This window comes from Ictalurus punctatus, chromosome 11, assembly GCF_001660625.3.
Source record: "Ictalurus punctatus breed USDA103 chromosome 11, Coco_2.0, whole genome shotgun sequence".
NCBI classification, from domain to species: Eukaryota; Metazoa; Chordata; class Actinopteri; order Siluriformes; family Ictaluridae; genus Ictalurus; species Ictalurus punctatus.
The window spans coordinates 4,585,711-4,608,615 of record NC_030426.2 but is presented as its reverse complement, the minus strand read 5'-3'; the positions used below and the strand labels follow the sequence as shown (position 1 = coordinate 4,608,615).

Genomic DNA, 22,905 nt, shown 5'->3' with positions numbered 1-22,905 from the left:
TTTAGCACCCACATAATCTTTTTTCGGTTATTAAATGCCATAAAGTAGATTGATTGTAAGTAAAAAATACACAGAATATTATTAAGTAAAGACTGGCTTATTTCTTAGCCCAGACTGTAGTTTCATGCCTACAAGTCGCCACCTAGTTTTGCCCTATATGTGTGTGTTTTATGCCTATGATAACCCCGTGCTATAAGGCTCAACCTTAGCGGTTTCATAATATTAATGCAGAATTACTGATAGCGAGTAGAATTTTTAGCCCTCCCATTCAGTATTGTGACTAGCCATCACAGATATGCCTGCATGAGTGCCCTTAACTTTCTTTTCCCCTCTCACTGACTCCCAGTGAAGACACAGTGTAGATGATTGTTTTTCTGCACCCTCATCAATCTTGCCTCCAGCACATTTGGAAATGGTTACACCCATGAAGCTACACAGCCAAACTAAAAATGAGGTTTGTATTACAAGTTTTTCCCTCCTTGATATTTTCATATTTTTGCCTAAAGGCCTAACTGTGGAATAAGGGGGCGGGGATCACACATTTAATCTAGACTGACAGATCCATGTAATCACATCAAAGTAGGAATATTGGACTAGGACTGTGATGTAACGGGCCTAAAACAATCAACATTTATCCGATCTGGAAAGGCTCAGATGTTTGCTCAGTGGTGGATTGGACTGTTGACTGCCACTCTTGGGTCCTTGAGTAAGAATCTTACCCCTCATTTGTTCAGTTGTGCCATCTCAATTGTAATTGTCTTTGGATGAACGCATCAGTCAAACGAATGAATGTAAATATGAAAGGCTGAATGATTTATAGCTAACATAATGTGCACACATCATGGAGCAATCCAAAATTGTTCTGCCACTGATTAGATCTCTTGCAGTCTGTTTTCACCAAAAACTATGTACAAACTTGAAGGAACTGTTCCTATCTTCCAACTGCTGCATTTGGTCTCAAGCCCCCTCTCTCTCTCTCGCTCTCTCTTTAAATAATGAACAGAACTGAATGCTTAACCTAAGCAATGTCTTTATTAGAGATGCAATTCAAACACAAACATGATACTTATAAGGGTGAGTCTGCTGTGTGAAAGTGTGTTAATTACTGCATTGATACATTAACAGAGCATCAACTCAGCATAGACTAAAACATGTTAAACTAATATATAAATAATAATTAAATAACCTTAAAAAAAAAAAAAACCTACCAAATGAAATCAGTGACTAGTTAAAATGGCCACAACAGTGTGATCAAGTGTTATGCAGCTGTTAAAAACGAATACAACTTTTCATAAATGAAAATAAACTCATCGTGAAGTACAATAATGTCCGAAAAATAAATAAATAAATAAATAAAAAACACTACGCATGAAACAATGATGTAAATTGCTCAACAAGCTGTAGGAAATATGGCAAGTGCCCCTCCACATCACCAGTATGGCAGTTTCACAGTATCACAGCAATAGAGATATTGCTCAGTTTGTACTGCACATTAAACAGAATCCATTAACATCCCACTGATGGACTTGTATTTTACTAACTACACAATGACTACTGTATTCGGTATATTATGCATCTCTCTGTGAAATGCAGTACATATATCTACCACATCTACACAACAAACATACAATTTATGGTCAAATTCAATCAAACCAGATCTTAAGTCAATGTATAGACTATTCGATCAACGTGTAAATGGTTTTGAAAACACCAATTATGTCAAAGATGATGTAAACTATTGAACTAGTATTAAAATCATTCCTTAGTCAGCAAGTAGTCTGCTAAAAAGTCCAATGGTATATATTTATCTATTTGGCAAAATGTCTTAATTTTTTTTAGCAATGAATAGTAAAGGCTTGATTGAATTTGGCATGTTAACCTCATTAGGAAAATATAAATTACATGTGAAGACAAAGGTTTATGTGTACAGAATAGATTCATTACAAAACATCAAGATCAATAAGGACACATGCACATTTTTTTTGTATTTTTTATTAAGCAATCATCTCTTCTGAGAGACAACTAGCCAACTTGAAAGCTTAGAGTAGACATACAGTAAGTTTATGGCACATGAAATGGGTGTCATTTATCAAACTTTTAGTAAACGTGTTTAAACAATTCTTGACAGATTTAGAACAGTTTAGGTAACACTGATTTTCTTCATACTCAGGTGGGTATGTCGATAAATGCCAAGCACCAAATGACCAGAACAGCTGATTTACATTTAGTGACTTCCGTAAAACTCCATAAAAGGCAAAGCTCAGAGAGCTGAAAATGACAAAATGCTGACCAAATGACAAAAGAGCACCTCCTAAGTGTGACGTGTGCTAGATCTTACAGTAATGCAGCTCAGCCACCGCGGTGTGTCGCCTACCGTAGACATACAATAACTCCGCCTCCTTTTCTAGGGTGCCATTTCATTTGTCCAAATTCAATAGCTAAGTTTATTTGTCTTCATTTCTGGATATGTTTTGGATTCTTCCTTTCTTGTCTTTAATATGAAATCACTGAGTTTCAGTGCAATTGAAGTAAAAAGCGAGTGTAATCCATATATAAAACTCATGCTAATTGTATTACTTGAAACTGAACAATCTGGGTTTACATTACTAAGTCTCTTTATAGGCACCGATTCACACGAACTCGGGAGCACTCGTAGGATAGGGACCTTTTTTTTTTACGAACTAACTGGATTTTCACGAATAACACATTTCTTGTCTAAGTGCTCTTGTGAATGATTTAAGAAAAAACTGATTCAGATCCAATCTGACAAATGAGACCCAATAAATGTAAATGCCACGAAGACAGAGAAAGGCATCAACACGTGATGAACAGAGTAAAAGGCATTTGTACAGCAAGAAATAACACCGAATACTGACACTTAACAGCGTAGTATTAAGGATTTTTTCATAATTTACGCATAAAAGACATCAAATCATTAAATTAGAGTCATTACCACAAGTCACTGTAACCTCTGTTATTATTTCTATAGCAGTTTTGCGTTTGAAACATCAGCAAGAATGCTATATGATTGTGTTTTGAGTCACTACACAGTAAAAGGTGATTTATTCTCAAATGGCAGGAAAGGTATACCGCAGTAAGGGTTAACTTTCAAAGGAAAAAATAGAACTTAAAGTCTCTGTGAAGTGCCTTGAATCGTGCAGCATTATTCAAAGTGTTGATGTAATGTCCACTGAACAGGAAGTGAGGGTGGGACATATCGAGTGGCTGTAAATAGCCAATAATATATAGCTTAACTCAAAGCCAGGAAACTATACAACTGTTGGGAACGGGACACTTCAGATTCTACAGAGCATTCGACTGGGCAGAAAATCGGATTAGAAGCTGAAGTGCAGAACGATGTCATGAAAACGGTCGATCCGTATCGGTGGTAGAGAGAGACTGTCAATTCTGAATGCGTATATCTTATAAATGCGAACGTTGTCATTGTTTCGACGCACACTAGCTTACAGATAACCTTAAGGCTAACATATTCATACTAAAAGCCACAAAACTTCCATTTCGATTTCATGGGGACTTTCCGGTCAGACGCACAAATCTTACATTAATTTCATGGGAAATTCCATTCTGCGGCAACATACTAACATTGTGATAGGTAAATATTATGCAGTTAGGCATGTAAAAGGCATAATTTTCCTTTCCATGTTTCATTTATTAGTTGTTTCATTTATTCATTTATTTGGCTACTTTGCCCCACTACCATCATTTAGATGGTTGTAGGGGCAAAGTAGCCTAATAAATGAATAATTTATTACATAAACAGGAAGCAAAATGCAATTTTGCTTAGAATATTCAAATTTATTTACAAACTGTGAATCTAAAATTTTTTTTGACTGTCCTTAAGACATGTGAACGTGAACTAATGCGCCATTATTATTATAATGTCTTTGTCATTTTATGTTACTCTAAACTGTTTATAAGCAGATTTGGACAATTCCGAAACGTACAAACAGGGAAGGCTATGCAAACGAAATGAGTATGAGTAAATGGCTCTCGACAAGTTAGTTTCACTTGAACGGCGATTTTCAGTATGTTTTCTTTTCTAAAATGAGTGTGCTTGCCTTTGTGTACATCCATGTTAGCCATTCTGCTCTTCTCTGGTCTCCACACGAAGCTCTCCATTACATCGTGCTGGAGCCTCTCCTGCTCTTATTTCCTGAAGCTCAAGGGTGCTGCTGGGAGGTTCAGGGGTTGCAGCCAAGGCAACCGGTGTGCTGCTCGGAGTCACCGATCCTGCCGCTGCTCCTAAAGCTGGACTCGAGGCCCCAGAATCACTCTGATCTGGAGCTCGGAGCCTCTTCATTAAGGTGGTCACACGGACTGCTTTCTGCATGAAAGAAGTCGAGACATCCTGAATTGTAAGCGAAATGTGGCCTTTGAAACGAGTGGAGATAAAATACAAGCATTGACTGGCAGCATGAACTAAACTGATTGTTTTACCTTCCACTTTGCTTTAGCAAAGTTCTTTTCAATCTGAGCGCACACACCGTCTTTAATATTCTTGTCAGAAGCTGCATTCCCAGATATCCTAAATAATGAATGTATAGGAAGAGAAATACATTTCCTCAGAGGCATATAACATTTCCAAATTGCAGTCATGGGGCAAAATTCAAAGAGCATCAGATATTTAAAGGGGGTTCTCACCACTCATGGCTGATTGCCTCCTGTGCAGTCAGTCTTTGGTCCTGATCCACTTCCATTAAAGATGCAACTAGACTTTTAGCTAGAATGCAGATACATGTTTTTATCGTAACAGGACTAAGAGGACATGGCAAAAACGATAGAATAGTTTTGGACGCTGACTTCATGGAAAACCGCAAACGTTTTGCCGACGTATTTCAAATATTTCCTCCAAAAACTACGGCGTGTCCCCTTACCAGAATCTGAGATATCATCCCAGTAGGGTGAGTCAAACTCATAGTCTCCCGACAGAATTTTCCGGAACATGTTTTTATCATGACTGTCATCGTCATCATCATCTGCCTCATCATAAAAAGGAGGGTTTCCTGACAGTCTGGTAAACAAAAACATTCTCAGTACTTTGACTTTGGCATATTTTATGAGTGTCTCATAATAAAAAAAAGCAGTTCTGGACAGACGGATAAAATAGACTGGAAAATTATACTTCAGCAATATCGCACAAGCATGAGTGCAGTTATACTGAAAACCCTGCAGAGTCCCGTAGCCAATCACAGTCGTGCCAATACTCAGTACAACCTCACGATTGCAAGTACGATATTGCTTTTATACAACAGTTCTATAAACAAGAAATTCATACTTTTCAGAGTTTCAGACAGAATATGGACAAACGTTCTGTTTATTTTTGCTCCACTAGCGGAACTAGATCCCGAAGAAGCCTCACTCACTTTTATATCACGTCGGTTAGCTTACCTAGCTGGATCACATTAGCTGCGTTTACATGGACAACAATAATCCACTCTTAATCCGATTAAGACCATACTCTGATTAAGAAACTACCATGTAAACAGCAATTTTTACTTACCTTAATCTGATTAAGGTCACAATCGAATTAAGCTCTAATGGAATTAAGACGTGTGGAGTTCTCCTGTTTTAGTCGCATTATGGACGTGTATTACAGACATGTAAACACCTTAATCACATTATGAACGTCGTGTGGGAGTTTTCACCGCATTTTGCGACAGGACACGATCACACACGGCAGTTTCACGGCAAACAAGAGAGCACGGCTGCGTCCCAAACCGCATACTTGCCTATTGTAGGCCTGTAGTGGGGAAAAATACATGTATCTCGGCGACTATATAGACGGTAACTACGCGGTTTGAGACGCAGCCCAAGCAGTCGTCTATTAGCACGTACAGCGTGACAAATAATTAACTGCACTTAAAGCGTTCGTAAAAAAAATTAAATAAAAACACCCAACACTGTATACGGTCCCATAACGAAGACGAACTGTATGTCGATGCGTGAAATTCTGGAGGGACGTCGGACGGCGTGGCGCGGTGACGTAATGACGCGGGCTCTTAATCTAATCATGTTCTATAACATGTAAAACGCGTACATGACAGGAGTATTCTAAAAGCGACTCATGTACACACCTTAATCACAGTATTATCTTACTCAGAGTAAGCTCAATAATTACATTACTGCTGTCCATGTAAACGCAGTCATTGAGTTATACATTCCCGTTAAGGGTGCTTCTGGTCAAATTGGTGTCCCTACTTCCTTTTCATCTTCATATGATGAGCTTTCATATTTGAAGCTAAAAGTCATATTCCTGAAAAGTATCCTTCACCATGTCCGCTGACGATGTCACTAACACTACTGTAGTAACTGGAATTTTATGTGGTAAACACAGACAAGCGGAGTGATATATACAGTGAATCGTCCCAGTGCGGTTATCGGGAATACAGGCACTATCGGAGCGCCACTTGACCAATCAAATTACTAGACTGGAACTAGCTGTTGTATAAATTTCAACAGATTATAACAAAAGAATACACAATAAAGAGACGATGGAACAGAACAAATAAGAGATGTAATAACATATACTCACAGCACATCTTGACAGCAAACTCCTTGGATGATGAAACGTGACCAACAAACAACATGCTCTGAGAACTTCCACTGACGGCTGCGAACGTCTTCAGAAAGCTCGTGAGCTCAAAACATATCTCCTTCGAGATCTTACAGATACTCATGCGAATGAGCCAGTAACAAGTCTGGAAGTCCTGTAGAATTATAGGTATCTTCTCTTCAGAAATTAGATTCCATTTATAAGCAAAGTTGCGGTCTGGCCACTTACATTTGGTTCTAAACCTGATTTTAAAGCAGTAACAGGACAACCTTGCGGTCTCATATACTGTAAGTCCTCACTGATATTGTTACTATAGACTATATTTAAGCATGTGTTTTCTTAGCCTGGGAGAACAATGATTATTGAACTATTCTTAACGACACCCAGACAATGACAGACACACTATGGCAGAATGAGGTTATGCACACAGACCAGTTAAATAAAATAAACAAAACACCCAGAGAAACTGAGTCTCACTGACAGGATGTACATGACCACGCCGATGGCCCAGCAGTCCACTGGTCTGCCATACCGCTGTCTGCCGACTACCTCTGGAGCTGAGCAAATCAAATACAGTACATGACACTTGAATGAGAAACCATCTCTATACACGCTGTTGCTTGTGTATGGAAACATGCTGTATGTCTGTGAAAGTATAATCAGATAAATACAAAATAAACTGTACACATGTACAACATGTTAGAATTCTTTAGGTCTGATGACACATACAGTGCCCTCCATTAATATTGGCACCCTTGGTAAATATGAGCAAAGAAGCCTGTGAAAATTTGTCTTCATTGTTTAAAAGAAAATCACATTTTCTTAAAAAAAAAAAATTAAAGTAATTTTCTTTAAAAAAAAAAATCACAAAGATACTCTGTTTTCGTGGATACCAAACAAATGCAAACAAAACACAGATATATATATATATATATATATATATATATATATATATATATATATATATATATATATATAAACCTAAACAATTATTGGCACCCTTTTAGTCAATACTTTGTGCTAGCTCCCTTTGCCAAGATAACAGCTCTGAGTCTTCTCCTATAACTCCTGATGAGGTTGGAGAATACATGGCGAGGGATCTGAGACGTTCCTCCATACAGAATCTCTCCAGATCCTTCACATTTCGAGGTCCACGCTGGTGGACTCTCCTCTTCAGTTCAGCCCACAGGTTTTCTATGGGGTTCAGGTCAGGGGACTGGGAGGGTCATGGCAGGACCTTGATTTTTTGGTCAGTAAACCATGTTTGTGTTGATTTTGATGATGTTTTGGATCATTGTCCTGCTGGAAGATCCAACCACGGTCCATTTGAAGCTTTCTGGCAGAGGCAGTCGGGTTTTCATTTAATATTTGTTGATGTTTGATCGAGTCCATGATGCCATGTATCCTAACTAAATGTCCAGGTCCTCTGGCAGAAAAACAGTCCCAAAACATTAAAGATCCTCCTCCATATTTAACCGTGGGCATGAGGAACTTTTCCATATGGCTACCTCTCTGTGTACCAAAACCTCCTCTGTGTTTATTACCAAAAAGCTCTATTTTGGTTTCATCTGACCGTAGAACAAAGATTTTTTTTTTTTGATAAACCTGTCTTGTGTTTGCAATTGTTTGATATCCATGAGAGCAGAGTATTTTGGGGAATTTCTTTTAACAAAAGATCAAAAGTTTAAACAATAAAGACAATTTTTCACAGCCTTCTTGCTCATATTTACCAAGGGCCAATATTAGTGGAGGGCACTGTATGTTGTGCATAATGTGATGGCAATTAAAATGCAACACAACAAGGGAGGTACAGTTTTTTTTAAAAAACAATATTATAAATAAAACAAAAACAAAAAACGTTGAGCAAGATAAAAGGTCATGCAATTACCATAATGTAAAAATGTAATGTATGTATATAGTTTTTTTACCAAGGTATTCAGGAGTGCCACAAGGCTCTTTAATAAGTCCGTTCTCCAGTTTGGCCAGATGAAAATCGCTTATGACGATTTTAGAGTGCTTCAGACGATTGTAGTAAACAAGATTTTCCAACTGAAAGGAAGAGGAGAAGATAGTCCGCCACTGTCAGGAAATGTTAACCGTATTGTATACAACAGTATCTTTACTCTAGTTCCAGGGCATAATAAAATGATCCAAAACACAAAATTGAACCCTTATGTAAATCCTAAAATACTTCTAAATTATATATATATATATTAAATAATAAGGAACTGAATTGAACGTAGTATATGATACGTTAATCCGTTTGTCATGCTGTTTAACTGTACGTGTTTTCTTGGTGTAATACCACTTGTAGCCACTTGATGGGAGTAAAGCAACATGTTACCTTCAGGTTCCTGTGCACAATGCGGAGAGAGTGAAGATAAGCCACAGCCTCAAGCACTTGTCTGATAACATTGCTAGTGTCACGTTCGGAGTAGTAGCCCTGGTCTAAGATCCAGTCAAACACCTCCCTGCCTGTGGCCCTAAAGCAGATGAAAGGAAATTGCACCTTTAAAATCACTTCCATATTAGACCCACAAGAAGTATAAAAAAAAGTCGTTTTGAGAATGCTTACCAAAACATCACCTAGTGAAAAGACATTATATTTAATTTTATTTTACATAATTATGGCATGTTCCAACAAGTGTTCCAACAAAGCTTCAATTTCAGTATCGTAGTGATTGACAAATAAGTGAAAAAACTTTCTCATTTAAGCTGTGACTTGTTAAGCTTGATAAGTTCTATTTCACCGATCCTAACCAACAGCGCCAGTCAGTATCAACTGGATACCTTTTTGTTTGTGCGCACATGCATGCCGAGACACATGATGTAATATCTGATATAAATACTATTGTCATCCGGCTATCATTTCCATTTCTGCTTCTTGCCTCATGCACCTGTCGGAATTCATGTGTACCTTGGTGCTATCTGTGACTATATGTTTGTGACTCTGGTTAGGGCTACAGGTAGCCTATCCTCCAAACCTGATGATTCAAGTCAATTCAATTTTATTTGTATGGCGCTTTTAACAACGGACATCGTCTCAGAGCAGCTTTACAGAAACATATAAACACAGGATAGGGATTTTAAGCGTGTGAATTTATCCCTATTGAGCGAGCCGGTGGCGACGGTGGTGAGGAAAAACTCCCTGAGATGATCTGAGGAAGAAACCTTGAGAGGAACCGGACTCAGAAGTGAACCCGTCCTCATCTGGGTCACAACAGATAGTGTGAAAGTAAAGGAAAGTTCATTATGGTTTTTATATGAAGTCTGTTTTGTTGAATTAATCCACTGTTCACTAAAGGAGACCTGAGTGCACAATCGTATGTGGTAATCGCAGTCCTAAGGCCATAACAGCAACTGTTCATGTGACACTGATAGGCTGATAGGCTCCTGTCATCTCTTTTCATCATCGTGGATATGGTGAGTGTATTTCGTACTTTTTGGAGCTATTCAAAGCTCCAAGACTACTAGCCTGAGATGAGATCCCTCATTAGCTTGCTAGCCTAATTGTCTATAACTCCTGTGCTGTCCAGCATTTCGCTACAAACTGTTTTGGTGCACAGTACAGGTCTCACCTCATAGTCCCTCATCGGGTGTGATTTTCGGCACTCTGAAATTTTCATATCGCCTGTTGTCTGGTGAACTATTAGCCTGTGAATACTTGGCACGAGCATTGCTTAGTGGTCCTCCTATGCCATACTGCGCTTTCCACTACTGAGCTTGCAAAGTAATTCGGACTCCATTTACACCGGAGTCCCTCCATTCCCCTGTATCTCCACAGAGTGGGGCTTTCCTCGGCACTTTGTCGGCTCAGTCCCACAGCCCCCAAAGTCTCCCGATAAGCAGGCCGGTGGCTAAACATGTCTAACGTGGACGATCAATCTACTGTCCACTGCCTGTTGTTGAGTTTACTATGTTAGTCAGACTGCTACCGTCCCTCTTCAACTCCGCTCAATCTTCCTCACGCCTGGCTGCCTAACTGACCAGCAGGTCTTTAGCTAATAAGCTCACTTTCCTCCAATAAACCCTCATTCTCTCCACTGGGATATTTTTTCCTCTCTCTGCATGTAATTCCCCAACTCCCACAACCTCAATCTTCCTAGCGGGACTAGTGTGCATGTGGGTATATTCTGCTAGCGTTTCAGGTGTTTTTTTTTCCTCCTATAAGGCACACTTGTCCAGATTGCCTACCAATTTAGCTGGTTTCCACTATACACCATTTCAGATCTGATTAACTAATGAGCCATGCTGCGCTCATGCAGCCAATGTCTAATTTCCCTGGAAGACGAGTTATGTGTCTACTGTCTTGGCATTGACCATTGTAGAGAAGCAATCTCTGGTTTGGCTGTCCTCAATGCCAAAATGTCACACTCATGGGTATAAATACGCTGCCATATTTATACCCTGATTCAGAGCATAATATGACCCAAGTACTGCAGATTATACAACTTGCTAGTTGTAAATGTTCATGCCCAAAAATGACCGATAAGTAGAGTGAGAAACCAAGAGCGTAATCAGAATCCCTTTCTAGACCTGTGGACGACCTGGCTTTAGATGTGTCTTAGCTGAAATCTTTGATCCTGAAACTGAAGCTGCATGCAGCAGAAGCTCGTGCCCTTTAGCACTGTCCTCTTTATAGCCAAAAATCTGATTCTCCCTCCTGATTTCCTGTGTGATGGCGAGCCAACGGTTGAACCAAAGTGTTTAACTCTGGCTTCAGCAGCATCCAGAAATGAATTTGAATTGGACTCTTTCAAGTCACATACACCACTGGCAGGCTTCAAACACCCTGTGACAGAAACCATTAAAATGGTGGCAGACCAAATTGAACAGGATGCTGGTGTGCAGCCCATAGTACAGAATGCTTCTGTCCACACAAAGCCAGTCAGAAAGTTTTTTCTTTTTTCTTAGGAGAGTGTTAAAGGAGGTTTTGGACCTCTGCTATACTGTGCACAGGTTCTGTGCTGTGTGCCTTAGCTAACATGATAGATTGGTCTAGGCCACATGCTTGTATCTCTTGCATCACTTGCATTGCATCACTGGTGGGTTCACTGGAGGAAGTACTATATTCAGACATTCACTGCCCATGTAGTGAGTGCAAATGCAGTGATGGTATTCTGGTGAGGTTTTATGACACTGGTGCATATAGGCAATTAGTTATCCATTGAATTGGAGTTATCGCTTCAATGCGCAGCAAAAGTTTGTCAGGTCACACGCGGACTTCTTCATTGATGACAAAGTCACCTGTGGTTCTCTCTGGAAGAGCTCACAGTCTACTGGCTCAGGACACACTAGCCCCAAGAGTGTCCTCACTGTCTACTGTACACATTTCAACCTCTACCACTGATTCTGCCCACAATGCACAGAATTCATCAATCAGGCCACACAGTCCTTCTTGTGGTCACAAAGTGTATAACAGGACCTTGGTTTCAACTGCTGCTCTTACTAGTGTTCTGAAAACTTTGGCAGTTTCATCCAGTGTAATAGGTCGTAGTCCGTAACCTGCACATCACCACTCATACATCTGGCAAAGGATGCCAAATAGCCAAATCTGTGAGAAGCGATGTACAGGTTGGTGACTACAAACCAGCAGGCCAGGATTCCTGAACGCAAGAGCCCTAGGTACATTGGGGTTTGTGTGTGCTCAGTGTAAATGGTGTGCACTCTATCACTCCAGCACCCAGTTCCTAGAGTACTGGCCTTCCTGGAGAGACTGCTAGACAGCAAAATGTTCCAATCTAAGTTAAAGATGTATATAGGGGCCATTGCAGTGGTTCCCAGCACCATTGGTTATGTCTCTTTGAGGGCTCTTAAACTTGTTACAACCGTTCTGAAGGGCAAAGGTGCAAGATGTCCATACTCTCCAAGAGCTATATGTGGGAGCTCATCCTTGCGCTGGAGTCCCATAAGACCTGACCGTATTACCATGAGTACTACAATGAGCGGTTGCAACATTTCCACGATGCCATGGATAGACTGGAGTCAGCTGAATATTTGCTCTGTGTTAAGCTTCATCTCGCAACAAACATCTGTGTTCTATTTTGGCTGCTCCCTTCCAGGGTCGTCACATCGGATCACCCAAGCGCATATTTTGATTCTGACACTTGTTTTATGCTGAATGCCCTTCCTGACATCCGGCACCACTTTCCCGGCTGGTGACTGGCACTGAGAGTGTACTGGCTTGTGCAACCCTTCAGTGGCAGGGTCTGGTTCCCTGAACGTGAACTGAACCCAGGCCATGGAGGTGAGAGCATGCTAACCACTAGTCCACAGGGAACTAAACAACACAACGTGAATATAACAACACAAACACCAGTATTAGTTATTACAGGTTGGTAATCCAAGAACACATACGGAACACAGAATCGAATTTGGTGAGAAGCGGCTCAAGTTTTAGAAACCGAAACAGCACCTCCCTTTCTTTTTTAGCGTCCGTTTCTGTCCCATCCCGTTTGTTAAAACTTCACAACAACAAAAATGACAACAAAGTCAGCTTTTTATTTTAACATATCAATGAAGTGTGACTGATATTAACCAGCTGGAAGCAATTATATTTTTTGTGAGAAGGGGTGAAATAGAATGCTTGTTACACCCTGTATGTAACTGTGGTTCTATAAACACCAGATGGTTCTATGAAAACGGCCAGGGTTCCGGCTTGAATTCGGGAGGAAGGGTCCAGAGAAATGATGGCCATATGAAAATGCTATTTATATCAAATAGTACGCCTACAGTCACTTAATAATTATTTTTTTTGGATGGTCTCAGGTCTCACACACACAATAACAGCAAACCCAGCCTAGTTCACACTGCACTGACAGACGCCAACCAACGGCAACAAACACTTTTGTCGGGTTTTGTCAGATCAGTGTGTTAACCCAGTCGCATTTGTTACCATCGGTCGCCGTTTGTTTTCACCAACTAAACATGCTCACTCGCCTTTTGTCAGTTGTGGAATGTCTGAGCAGTGTGTTATGACTTTCCAACAAACTCCGGCGTAATCCGACCTGGGAACGAACTACTGCCATGACGATGAGACAAGCGTCTCTGAAAACTCCAAAGAAACGAAAGCCTGTGCGCTACGTGCTACGCATGCTAAATCATCGCTGTGGGTAAAATGTCAGATTTCAGGACGAATCAGAAAAAAGAGAGTAAATTATGCATAGATGTGTTATTTAAATAAAATTGTTCATTTTGAACCCTGATGAGGATCATCTGCTCTCGTGTTTTGGTTTTAATCGGGATCATCCGCTAACCGTATGCTATTTTCCGTATTCTGTTAGTCTGAAAGCTTTGCACGTCCTCTGTCTGCAGTTCTTTAAGTAACTGCACGTCTCTTATGTGGCAACGACTAAGGCTTCACCCACAACCTTTTTCGTTTCACTACGAGTTTCGCTAACGTTTTTGATTGTGGTAAAAAGATCCTCCATTTTTAAAGTAGTCCGACTGTCCGTAAAAACGTTTGTTGGTGTCTGTTGGCTCCGTGTGAACATCACAGCTGTGTTTCACAACATTCTAAATCCAAAAGCCAACTTTTAACAGTTGGTGAGTGTTGGCGTTGGCCGGCGTCTGTCGTTGCAGTGTGATCTAGGCGATAGAACCATCCAGTGTTCATAGAACACACCCCTATAGTATATACACTGCTCCAGTGGGTATCCAATAATTACATAGATTACTAAACACAATTCCATACATTAAACATAATTCACCTACCTTAGTTGATACAGACCCATAGTTAAATAAAATAATAACATTAGTAATAAATATAATACATAATGTAACATACATACATAATAATACATAATGTAACATACATAATGTTACACATAACAATTTTATATAGAACCGAGTTAAATCAGCATTCAGAATGCACACACACACACACACACACACACACACACACACACACACACACACACACACGCACACACACTCCAATGTGTTCAACTCACAGTTCCAGGAAGAGGAAGTACTCTTTTCTTGTCTCAAAGACATCAACCAGCTGGAGGATGTTATGATGCTTCACCCTGTGAGTAAAGAGAGGACGAGACAGTTTGTGACTGTGAGACAGGAAGCAGAAGAAAAAATCCTCCAAAGGGGCAATCACTTGCAAAATAAAAGAACTAATTAACTCCCAGTATGGCTACTTAGAAATAAAGCAGCTATAGTTGCTGATTCCCAAAAACTCTGAAACACCGAACACCGACAACTTACATTTTCAAGATAAGTATCTCATTCTTTGCAGCCTTTCGCACTTTCCTCCCGTCTTTCTTCAGGAATTTCTTGCAGGTGTACATTTTCTGTGTGTTCTTCTCTTTTGCCCGAAAAATCTCACAAAACTCCTCCCTGTTTTTGTAGAGAGCAGAAACTCATATAGGAAACATGGCAATATGGTCACAAGTGAAAGAACATAAATAAGAGTGCAGAGGTGGAGTTATGCTTACGATCTGACCATCTGCCCCAGGTCATATTTGTCAGTGACCTCACCAGGACTGTTATAATCCTTCTTCTCTCCGAAAATTAAACAGCCAAATGGCATGGCTGCGTGAGGCCCCCAGACAGAAGACAAAAAGTAGGTTATATTTTCCTACAAGAACAAATATAAAAATTCAGGATGAAGAATTCATATAGAAACACAGCCATCAAGCACTAAAAGGGATGTTCCCAACTACCTTTGAGATAGAGGCTAGACAGACAAAAGCAAATTATGTTACAGGTAAGTATATCCAAGGGTCTTAGTAATAACTTGTCAGGCCAAGTTGTTATGAACATGGATTAGGGCAAAATGACAGGATTATGATTAGGGCGAAATGACAGGAGGAGCAGTCATAGATTACCCATTTGATTTCATGAACAGTAAACTTAAACTTTCTCACTTTATCAGTATTACAGCATAGCTATATAACAGCAAAAGCAAACCACAATATGCCTTTTCAGAGCACAGAAAAATGCCATACTCTTGTGTAACAATATAATAAAAGCTGACTCATACACAACACCCGATGCACAAATGAGTAGAAATGATCTTTTGCACAATTCTTTCTCTTGTACATCCTGGTATAAGTGCAAAATATCTGCAAAATATTCAATAATCCTATTACAATCTACAATCCTTTCTATTGTGTGTGTGTGTGTGTGTTTTTTCATGGCACAGTGAGTCAGTTTTGTGACACTTTTCTTTCTCCTCCAAGAACCCGGCAAGATTACAGCACCAAGGAGGATATTGTGAGAATTAGAGAACACGTTCTATCTAATGTGATAACGATAATTATGTCATGACACTGAATATATGTAGAATGTGTACAGCAAAGTATTGCTTAAAAGTCTCAATTTACTTGCCTGGTGCTAGGGAGAATTAGAAGGAAAGTATTTTTACATGAGTAAACTCATAATGTAAACAGACAAACAAACAAAAAGGTCAATCAGGACTGGAGAAGTATCAGTTCTTTGACCCATCCTTCAACAGAATGAATGCGCTGGCAGTAATTACTTACAATCAAATGACGATTTAAGCATCAAAACAAACTAATAAAAACAGCGGATCTCTTCAAAAGAAATCCAACTTTTGCCCATCAGTCCTGCCACGTTAACGTTGCTTTTCTTTTTTTTCTTCTATCCACAAAATATGTTTCTTTTTCTCTTGTGAATGAAAATGTTGTAAGCCATGGAAAAAGTAGCGCCTCCTCACGACCTAAACCCTGTCTATAACCACTTATCGCATCAAGAGATTGCCTTCATTGCCCAGCATAGTAAGATCACATGTCCTTGCCATCAGGACTGGGGATTTGCTATACAGAGAAGAACCAAAACAGTGCGTGCTCCATCTGTTTGTGAAGCATCTACGCTAGAAATGCTTTGGCACAACCTGATGCTCGTGCATTCTGTCGCTTTGAGTAACTGTTCATGCTTATCAAGAAAAGTTACAGGCAAGTAGCTGTACGATTTCAAAGAAACAGAGTCTGCCGGTTAACATGATCTTAACTGGGATACACGGTGGTGTTTGAAGGAAATGTTTGCATTGCTATTTTGTGCTTTTCTAAGCAAGCTAAAACCACTGTTAGTGGTCCTAGTGCTAACCACTAAGCCATCGTGCGCCCTTATATATGATACATGATGAAAACATATATAACCAATGTGGATATTATGGTGATGTATGTGTGTCTCCTATATGTCAAAACTATATGGCTTCCCCACACACATGTACACATAGGGAAACAACATGGTCATTTTCGCAATTACTTTTTAACCAGTTGGTTCCGAGGTAATTTATATTGGGTGTATTTAGACAATTCAGTCCCTCCAGGATTTTGCAATTAACACAAAATCAAGGAAACGCCGCAATATTCAGAGGAGCTCACAATTTTTCAAAATGACCACAGGCTTTCCGCAGATTTTGGCCAAGATGTGTCATCACAACATGCGTTCCACCAAAGCCCCCTTGGATTCACATGCGTTGAAGATGAGTTCAGCTAAAAGGTCTCATTTACCAACAAAACATCGCTGTGAAAGACCATGCAAAACAATTTCGTGCGAGTGCGATTTCGCCAGTTCAAGTAGCTCTCCACAAAAAAAAAAAAAAAGCACAAAAAGCTCCGCACATCGCAGCACAAATCTGCTGCACCGAAATCAAGCTTCTTTTTTTTTTGGCCTCAACATTCACACACTCAGAGGGAAGAGCTATACTTCAGTGGCGGTGTTTCCTGTGCCACAGTATACTTTAGGTGTTAGATTTGACAGCAAAATTTGAAATTACAGATCTATTACAACATGAAAGACAACTTTAATGGTGTCATAATAATGCATTCCATCATTTAACACAAAATAGCTTAATAAAGGTACAGCTGTAGGGCAAAAGGTTACAAAAGCCAAACCAAAAATGTTATCTAGATATACCAACCTGAGCAAATACAGTATAATTTTTTTTTAACGGGACAAGGACCATATCAATTAATGTGGAAAAGAAGGTGACATATAAAACCACACACGGCAATCTACAATATCGCAAGGTAAAAAATAAAATACAACACGCAGTTAAGAACAATCGTATATACATATGAACACTGAATAAAACTGCAGCAAATGATCCAATTGGAATGATATTCTGTATGTTCTGACTCCACCCCATTCATATTGACCGATCAACTTTCCTGACGATTAAGAAAGTCAGCTCAATAGGATCGGTTAAGATAGGTAGCATGCGCTCACCTTCATCATCGCTCGTTCTGATGATGTTTGCGCCGGTACAGTGGTGTGGAGGCTCCGCTGTTGGGAAATGGAGCATTGTGCCTACTTCACAGATCTGGAATTTTGACTCTGATAAGTTTTTGGATGGAGCAGACAACGAAACCGATTACATGGTAGAGTGGCAGGATGGCACAAAAAAAAAACGCCGAAAGGAGTGTTTCAGGCTGTTCACAAAGTTGCAGGTAAAATTTAACAACTTTCTTTTTTTATTGTATAATCTATGAGTAAAACATTTTAATGTTATCTGCATGAATAAACCTTTTGCATGTATCATTCGTTGGCTTATTTAACATTGAACTTGAAATTTGCTACTGAGCTAAGCATCAGTAGTGCGTTGTATGCTACCGCTGTGCTAGCTAGATAGGGACAGTGCGATAGCAAGACAATAAAACTCTGTTAGCTCCCTAGCTAGTGATTTTGTTGGTTAGAAGCTAGCTAATGTTACAGGTTGCACCTATCTGATAGCTTGAAAGCTAGTTCACGACGAATTTACTTCAGATACGGATCACTAGCTAGGTGTCTAATTAAGTGCAACCGGTCTTTGATACTGGAATAATAGATGCAGATGATGTGACACCGTGCAAAGTGTGCTATTCCGCTTACATCACAGCGTGATTAACATATTTGATGGTTGGACGGTCCATGAGACAAGTTAGTACCTGTTGTTCCTGACTAGATTGTCACATTATAGCGATAAACAGTTGTCCCCTCACCATCAGCCCTTTCTCTCTCTGTCTTGAATTTCCATCCATCCATCCATCCATCCATCCATGTTCTACCGCTTACTCCTTCTTCAGGGTCACGGGGAACCTGGAGCTTATCTTAGGGAGCACCGGGCAAAAAGCGAGGTACACCCTGCACACTACGGACACTTTAGACACGCCAATCAGCCTACCATGCATGTCTTTGGACTGGGGGAGGAAACCGGAGTACCCGGAGGAAACCCCCGCAGCACGGGGAGAACATGCAAACTCCGTACTCACAGGTCAGTGTGCCCAGCTAGAGAAAATCGCAAAACAAACTCCTGAATATTGGCCTCTGCTGGGGCTCTTTACAAAGCACCTTTTTCCCGGAACTGTTATAAAGAGCGGGCATCGAAGACTTCTTCCATAAATGTAACATAAGCATCTTCGGCAATGATTATGTTTGTCCATTTGTTAACATTGTTTGTTTCACTGTTTTAATCCGTTTATTATTAATCTCAGGTTATGTGAAGCGTCCAAGTTTTTGTGAATGTGTTACTGCTACTATAGAAATAATAACGTATTTGACTGTATTAATATGAATCTATCATTTATGTTACAGCCAGAGGCAATCGTCGAGCTGTTCTGTTATACAGAAATAATGCACAAAAATAATGACCAATCAGATTCAAGAGTGGTAGAATTTATTTTACTCCTGTGACGGTATGCAGCATGGTAGTGATGGGTGTCAGACAAATCAAAATATTTACAGCTATCAAACAGCCAGATGTGTTATTACTAAATAGAAAATCAAACCATCCTGAAAATAAAACCGCAATGTTTAAGTGCATATTGTCTTTTGATAAAATGCTAATTTATCAAAGCTTATCAGGGAGCTTATCAGCTCTGCCAAGGCAAAGGTTATAGGAGATTAAAGTTAAATATGAACTACATCATATGTGTGACCTATAGCAAACCCTTTGTAGTTTATAAACAAGTAGTGCAGTTTGAAACCTTCATTGTGTTTGTTATAATTTCTTAGGTTGAGATTCATCCTAGTGGCTAGTGGCTGTGTTTGATGAGGAGGCCCATCTTAGAAGCAATCTTCGAGGTAGACCATCAGTCTCACATTGGCCATTTTTTGGAAAAATTATGTACAGTGCTGTGAAAAAGTATTTTTCTTCTGTTTTTGTGTATATCTCATACTAAACAGTTTTAGAACTTCAAACTTAATACAACATAAAACAAAGGCAACCTGAGTAAACACACAATACAGTTTATATATATATATATATATATATATATATATATATATATATATATATATATATATATATATATATATATATATATAAACTTAAAATCTGGTTGTGCTACCTTTAGCAGCAATAACTGCAACCAAACGTTTCCAATAATTGGAGATCAGTCTTTCACTTACTTCTAGTACTAGGATTTACTCCCATGCTATTGGATCATTGTCTTGCTGCACAATCCAGTTGCACTTGAGTTTCAACTTACAGACTGAAGATCGGACATTCTTCCTTTAGGATTTTCTGGTAGAGAGCAGAATTCATGTTTCCCTCAATTAGTGCAAGTTACCCAGGCCCTGAAGCATCAAAGCATCCCCACAGCATCACACTGCCACCACCATGCTTGATCGTAGGTATGATGTTCTTTTTGTGGAGTTCTGTGTTTGGCCTTCACCAAATGTAATGGGACTCCTGTCTTCCAAACAGTTCCACTTTCAACTCATCATTCCACGGAACATCCTCCCAAAAGGGTTGAGGATCATCAAGGTATGTTTTGGCAAAATTCAGATGTTCTTCTGTGTTAGCAGTGTTTTTCACCTCGCCCCTCTTCCATGGATGCCATTTTTGCCCAGTGTCTATCTGATATTAGAGTCATGAATAATAATGTTTATTGATGCAAGAGAGGCCTGCAGATCCTTTGATGTTGTCTTTGGGTCTTTTGTGACTTCTTGGATGAGTAGTTGCTGTGCTATTGGAGGTGGTACACTACAAATGTGGTGTGGTCAGAAGCATCCTAGACCAGCTATGATTGTGGTTTGTGTGATCCAGATACAGTGGCCCCTGTTTATACCCGTACTTGGTGCTGTCCACGTACAGGTGACCGAGGAAGCATCTTAATGCCATGTGTAAACAGGGCCTTGGAGCACAGGGAATGCACCTACAGGTTGGACTAGAGAAGCAATTATTATGTCTTGTTTTTCAAGCTTTGATAAAACCATATTTTCAGATGTTTAAACAGTTCTATTGTAATAAAGGTTTTTATTAAATTTCTGAAAGTAGGGCAACACAAAAGACAAAGTAGTTACTGCATAAACAGCATTAACTCCAAGCACCTCTGTATTGGTTAATTTATGTGCAAGCACAATGAGCTCAGTGTGTATCTCTTATCTCTTTATAGATGCCATTATTAAACGATTCCCTGCAACCACCCATGGTCAACTTGACATAGCAATGAATTGCAAAACAGTAGTAAACTATTGACTACTGATTAAAAATGTATTGTTTTTGTTCCAGTATCCAATGTGCCTGTTGAAGACATCTGTTTGTTCCTTCCTTTATTATGATCCAGTACCTAATATTTCTGGGTTTTATTGTATTAATTGTATGTTTCCAATAAATAACTGCAAATAAATGAAAATGTCTTTTATATATACAGTACAGTACCTATACAGTGGGGGAAATAAGTATTGGACGCATCAACATTTTTATCAGTAAATATATTTCCAGTGAGGCTATTCACATGAAATTTTCACCAGACATCAGTATTCACTCAAGAAATCTAGAAATATAAAGACTTCACAACATTAAAGTCCATGAATGAAGTTATGTGTAATAAAGAGGAATGACACAGGTAAAAAGTATTGAACACGCTAACTGAAATTAATTTAATACTTAGTGGAGAAGTCTTTGTTTGTAGTGACGCTTCAAGACGCTTCCTGTATGAAGAAATTAATGGGCCGCAGTATTCAGGTGTGATTTTGGTCCGTTCTTCTAAACATATTGTCTTTAAATCTTGTTCAGTTGGATTCGAGTCAGGTGATTGACTGGGCCGTTCTAACGCCTTCATTTTTTCTCTCTGAAACCAATTAAGAGTTTCCTTTGCTGTATGTTTTGAATCGTTGTCCTGCTGGAAGCTCCACCCACGTCTCATCTTCATCCTCCTGGTGGATGGCAGCAGATTCCTCTCAAGATTCTCCCGGTAAAGGGCTCCATTCATCGTTCCTTCAATTAGATGAAGTCTGTCAGTACCATGTGATGAAAAACAGCCGAACACCATGATGCTTCACCTCCACACTTCACTGTTGGTGTAGTGTTTTTAGGATGATGTGCAGTGACATTTCTTCTCCAAACATGGTGTGTAGTATGACAGCCAAGAAGTTCTATTTTGCTCTCGTCTGATCAGACTACACTCTCCCAGTGTTTCATAGGCTTGTCCAGATGAGTTGTAGCAAACTTTAAATGAGCTTTTCTTTAGTAATGGAGTCTTGCGGGTGAGCGTGAGCAGTGGAGTGCACTGCCTATTGTTTTCTCTGTGACGATGGCAACTGCTGCCTCCAAGTGTTTCTGGAGCTCTTTCCGAGTGGTCCTTGGCTCTTGGGTTACTCTTCTGACTATTCTTCTGACTCCCTGGTCAGAAATCTTGTGAGGAGCTCCTGTGCGTGGCCGGTTGATGATAGAGTCATGTTACTTCCACTTGCAGATAATGGCCCCGGTGGTGCTTACTGAAAGTTTCAGAAGTTTTGAGATAAATCTGTATCCAATTCCAGCAAGATGTTTTGCAACAATAAGGTTCCGAAGGTTTTGGTAGAGCTCTTTGCTTTTATCCATCATGAGATGATTCTTGTGTCACACCTTGGTAACAAAAAGCTTTTTTATAGACCATCAATTTACTAACCCAGCTGATATTAATTTGCACAGATAAGAGGTGTAATTACTTACAGATTTCAGCTGGTTCCTTGTCTTACCTTGCCTTGGAGAACTGCTTTTTCTTCTCTACTTTTTTCCTGTGTCCTTCCACTTTATCACACATAACTTCTTTTTTGGACTTTCGAGTTAACACTGATGTCTGGTGAAAATTTCATATGAATAGCCTTATAGTAAATATATTTACTGAAAAAAATGTTGTTCAGTACTTAATTCCCCCACTCTATGAATATATGAATAAAACATACATCAGTCATATATATGCTAAACATATATGCACTTCTTTTCTCTCCTCCTGCTATATGCATTACCAATATGTGTGTGTGTATATATATATATATATATATATATACATACACACACACACATATATACACTATACTACTACATATATGTTCCATATTTGAAAAGGACCAATTTCAAATGTTTCTATATATGCCACATACATGTC

General features: G+C 39.4%; 1 protein-coding gene and 1 long non-coding RNA gene across 6 annotated transcripts in view; one reads left to right on the top strand and one right to left on the bottom strand.

Annotated features, from left to right (window-relative positions):
• Positions 1–1,013: 1,013 nt before the first annotated feature.
• The window catches only part of camkva (CaM kinase-like vesicle-associated a), a 45,987-nt gene continuing 24,095 nt past the window's right edge, over positions 1,014–22,905 (bottom strand). For 3 of the 4 annotated variants that reach the window (XM_017480554.3, XM_053683466.1, XM_017480553.3), the window contains exons 2-11: positions 15,019–15,161; positions 14,789–14,920; positions 14,527–14,601; positions 8,919–9,057; positions 8,503–8,623; positions 7,056–7,131; positions 4,896–5,032; positions 4,663–4,741; positions 4,459–4,546; positions 1,014–4,345 (exon numbers count right to left, since the gene is read on the bottom strand). In XM_017480554.3, coding sequence (XP_017336043.1) covers positions 4,097–4,345; positions 4,459–4,546; positions 4,663–4,741; positions 4,896–5,032; positions 7,056–7,131; positions 8,503–8,623; positions 8,919–9,057; positions 14,527–14,601; positions 14,789–14,920; positions 15,019–15,113 — 1,191 coding nt within the window. In that variant the 5' untranslated portion in view covers positions 15,114–15,161 and the 3' untranslated portion in view covers positions 1,014–4,096. The remainder of the gene's footprint in view (positions 4,346–4,458; positions 4,547–4,662; positions 4,742–4,895; positions 5,033–7,055; positions 7,132–8,502; positions 8,624–8,918; positions 9,058–14,526; positions 14,602–14,788; positions 14,921–15,018; positions 15,162–22,905) is intronic. The other variant, XM_017480555.3, reaches the window with a different exon arrangement.
• On the top strand, positions 15,880–22,705 carry LOC128634002 (uncharacterized). Of its 2 annotated transcripts, XR_008397163.1 has the most exons (5): positions 15,880–18,000; positions 19,544–19,612; positions 20,049–20,164; positions 20,238–20,297; positions 20,929–22,705. It is a non-coding gene; the product is annotated as an uncharacterized LOC128634002 (long non-coding RNA). The 2 variants fall into 2 exon arrangements; XR_008397162.1 differs by lacking the exon at positions 20,929–22,705 and having other exon boundaries at positions 20,049–20,889.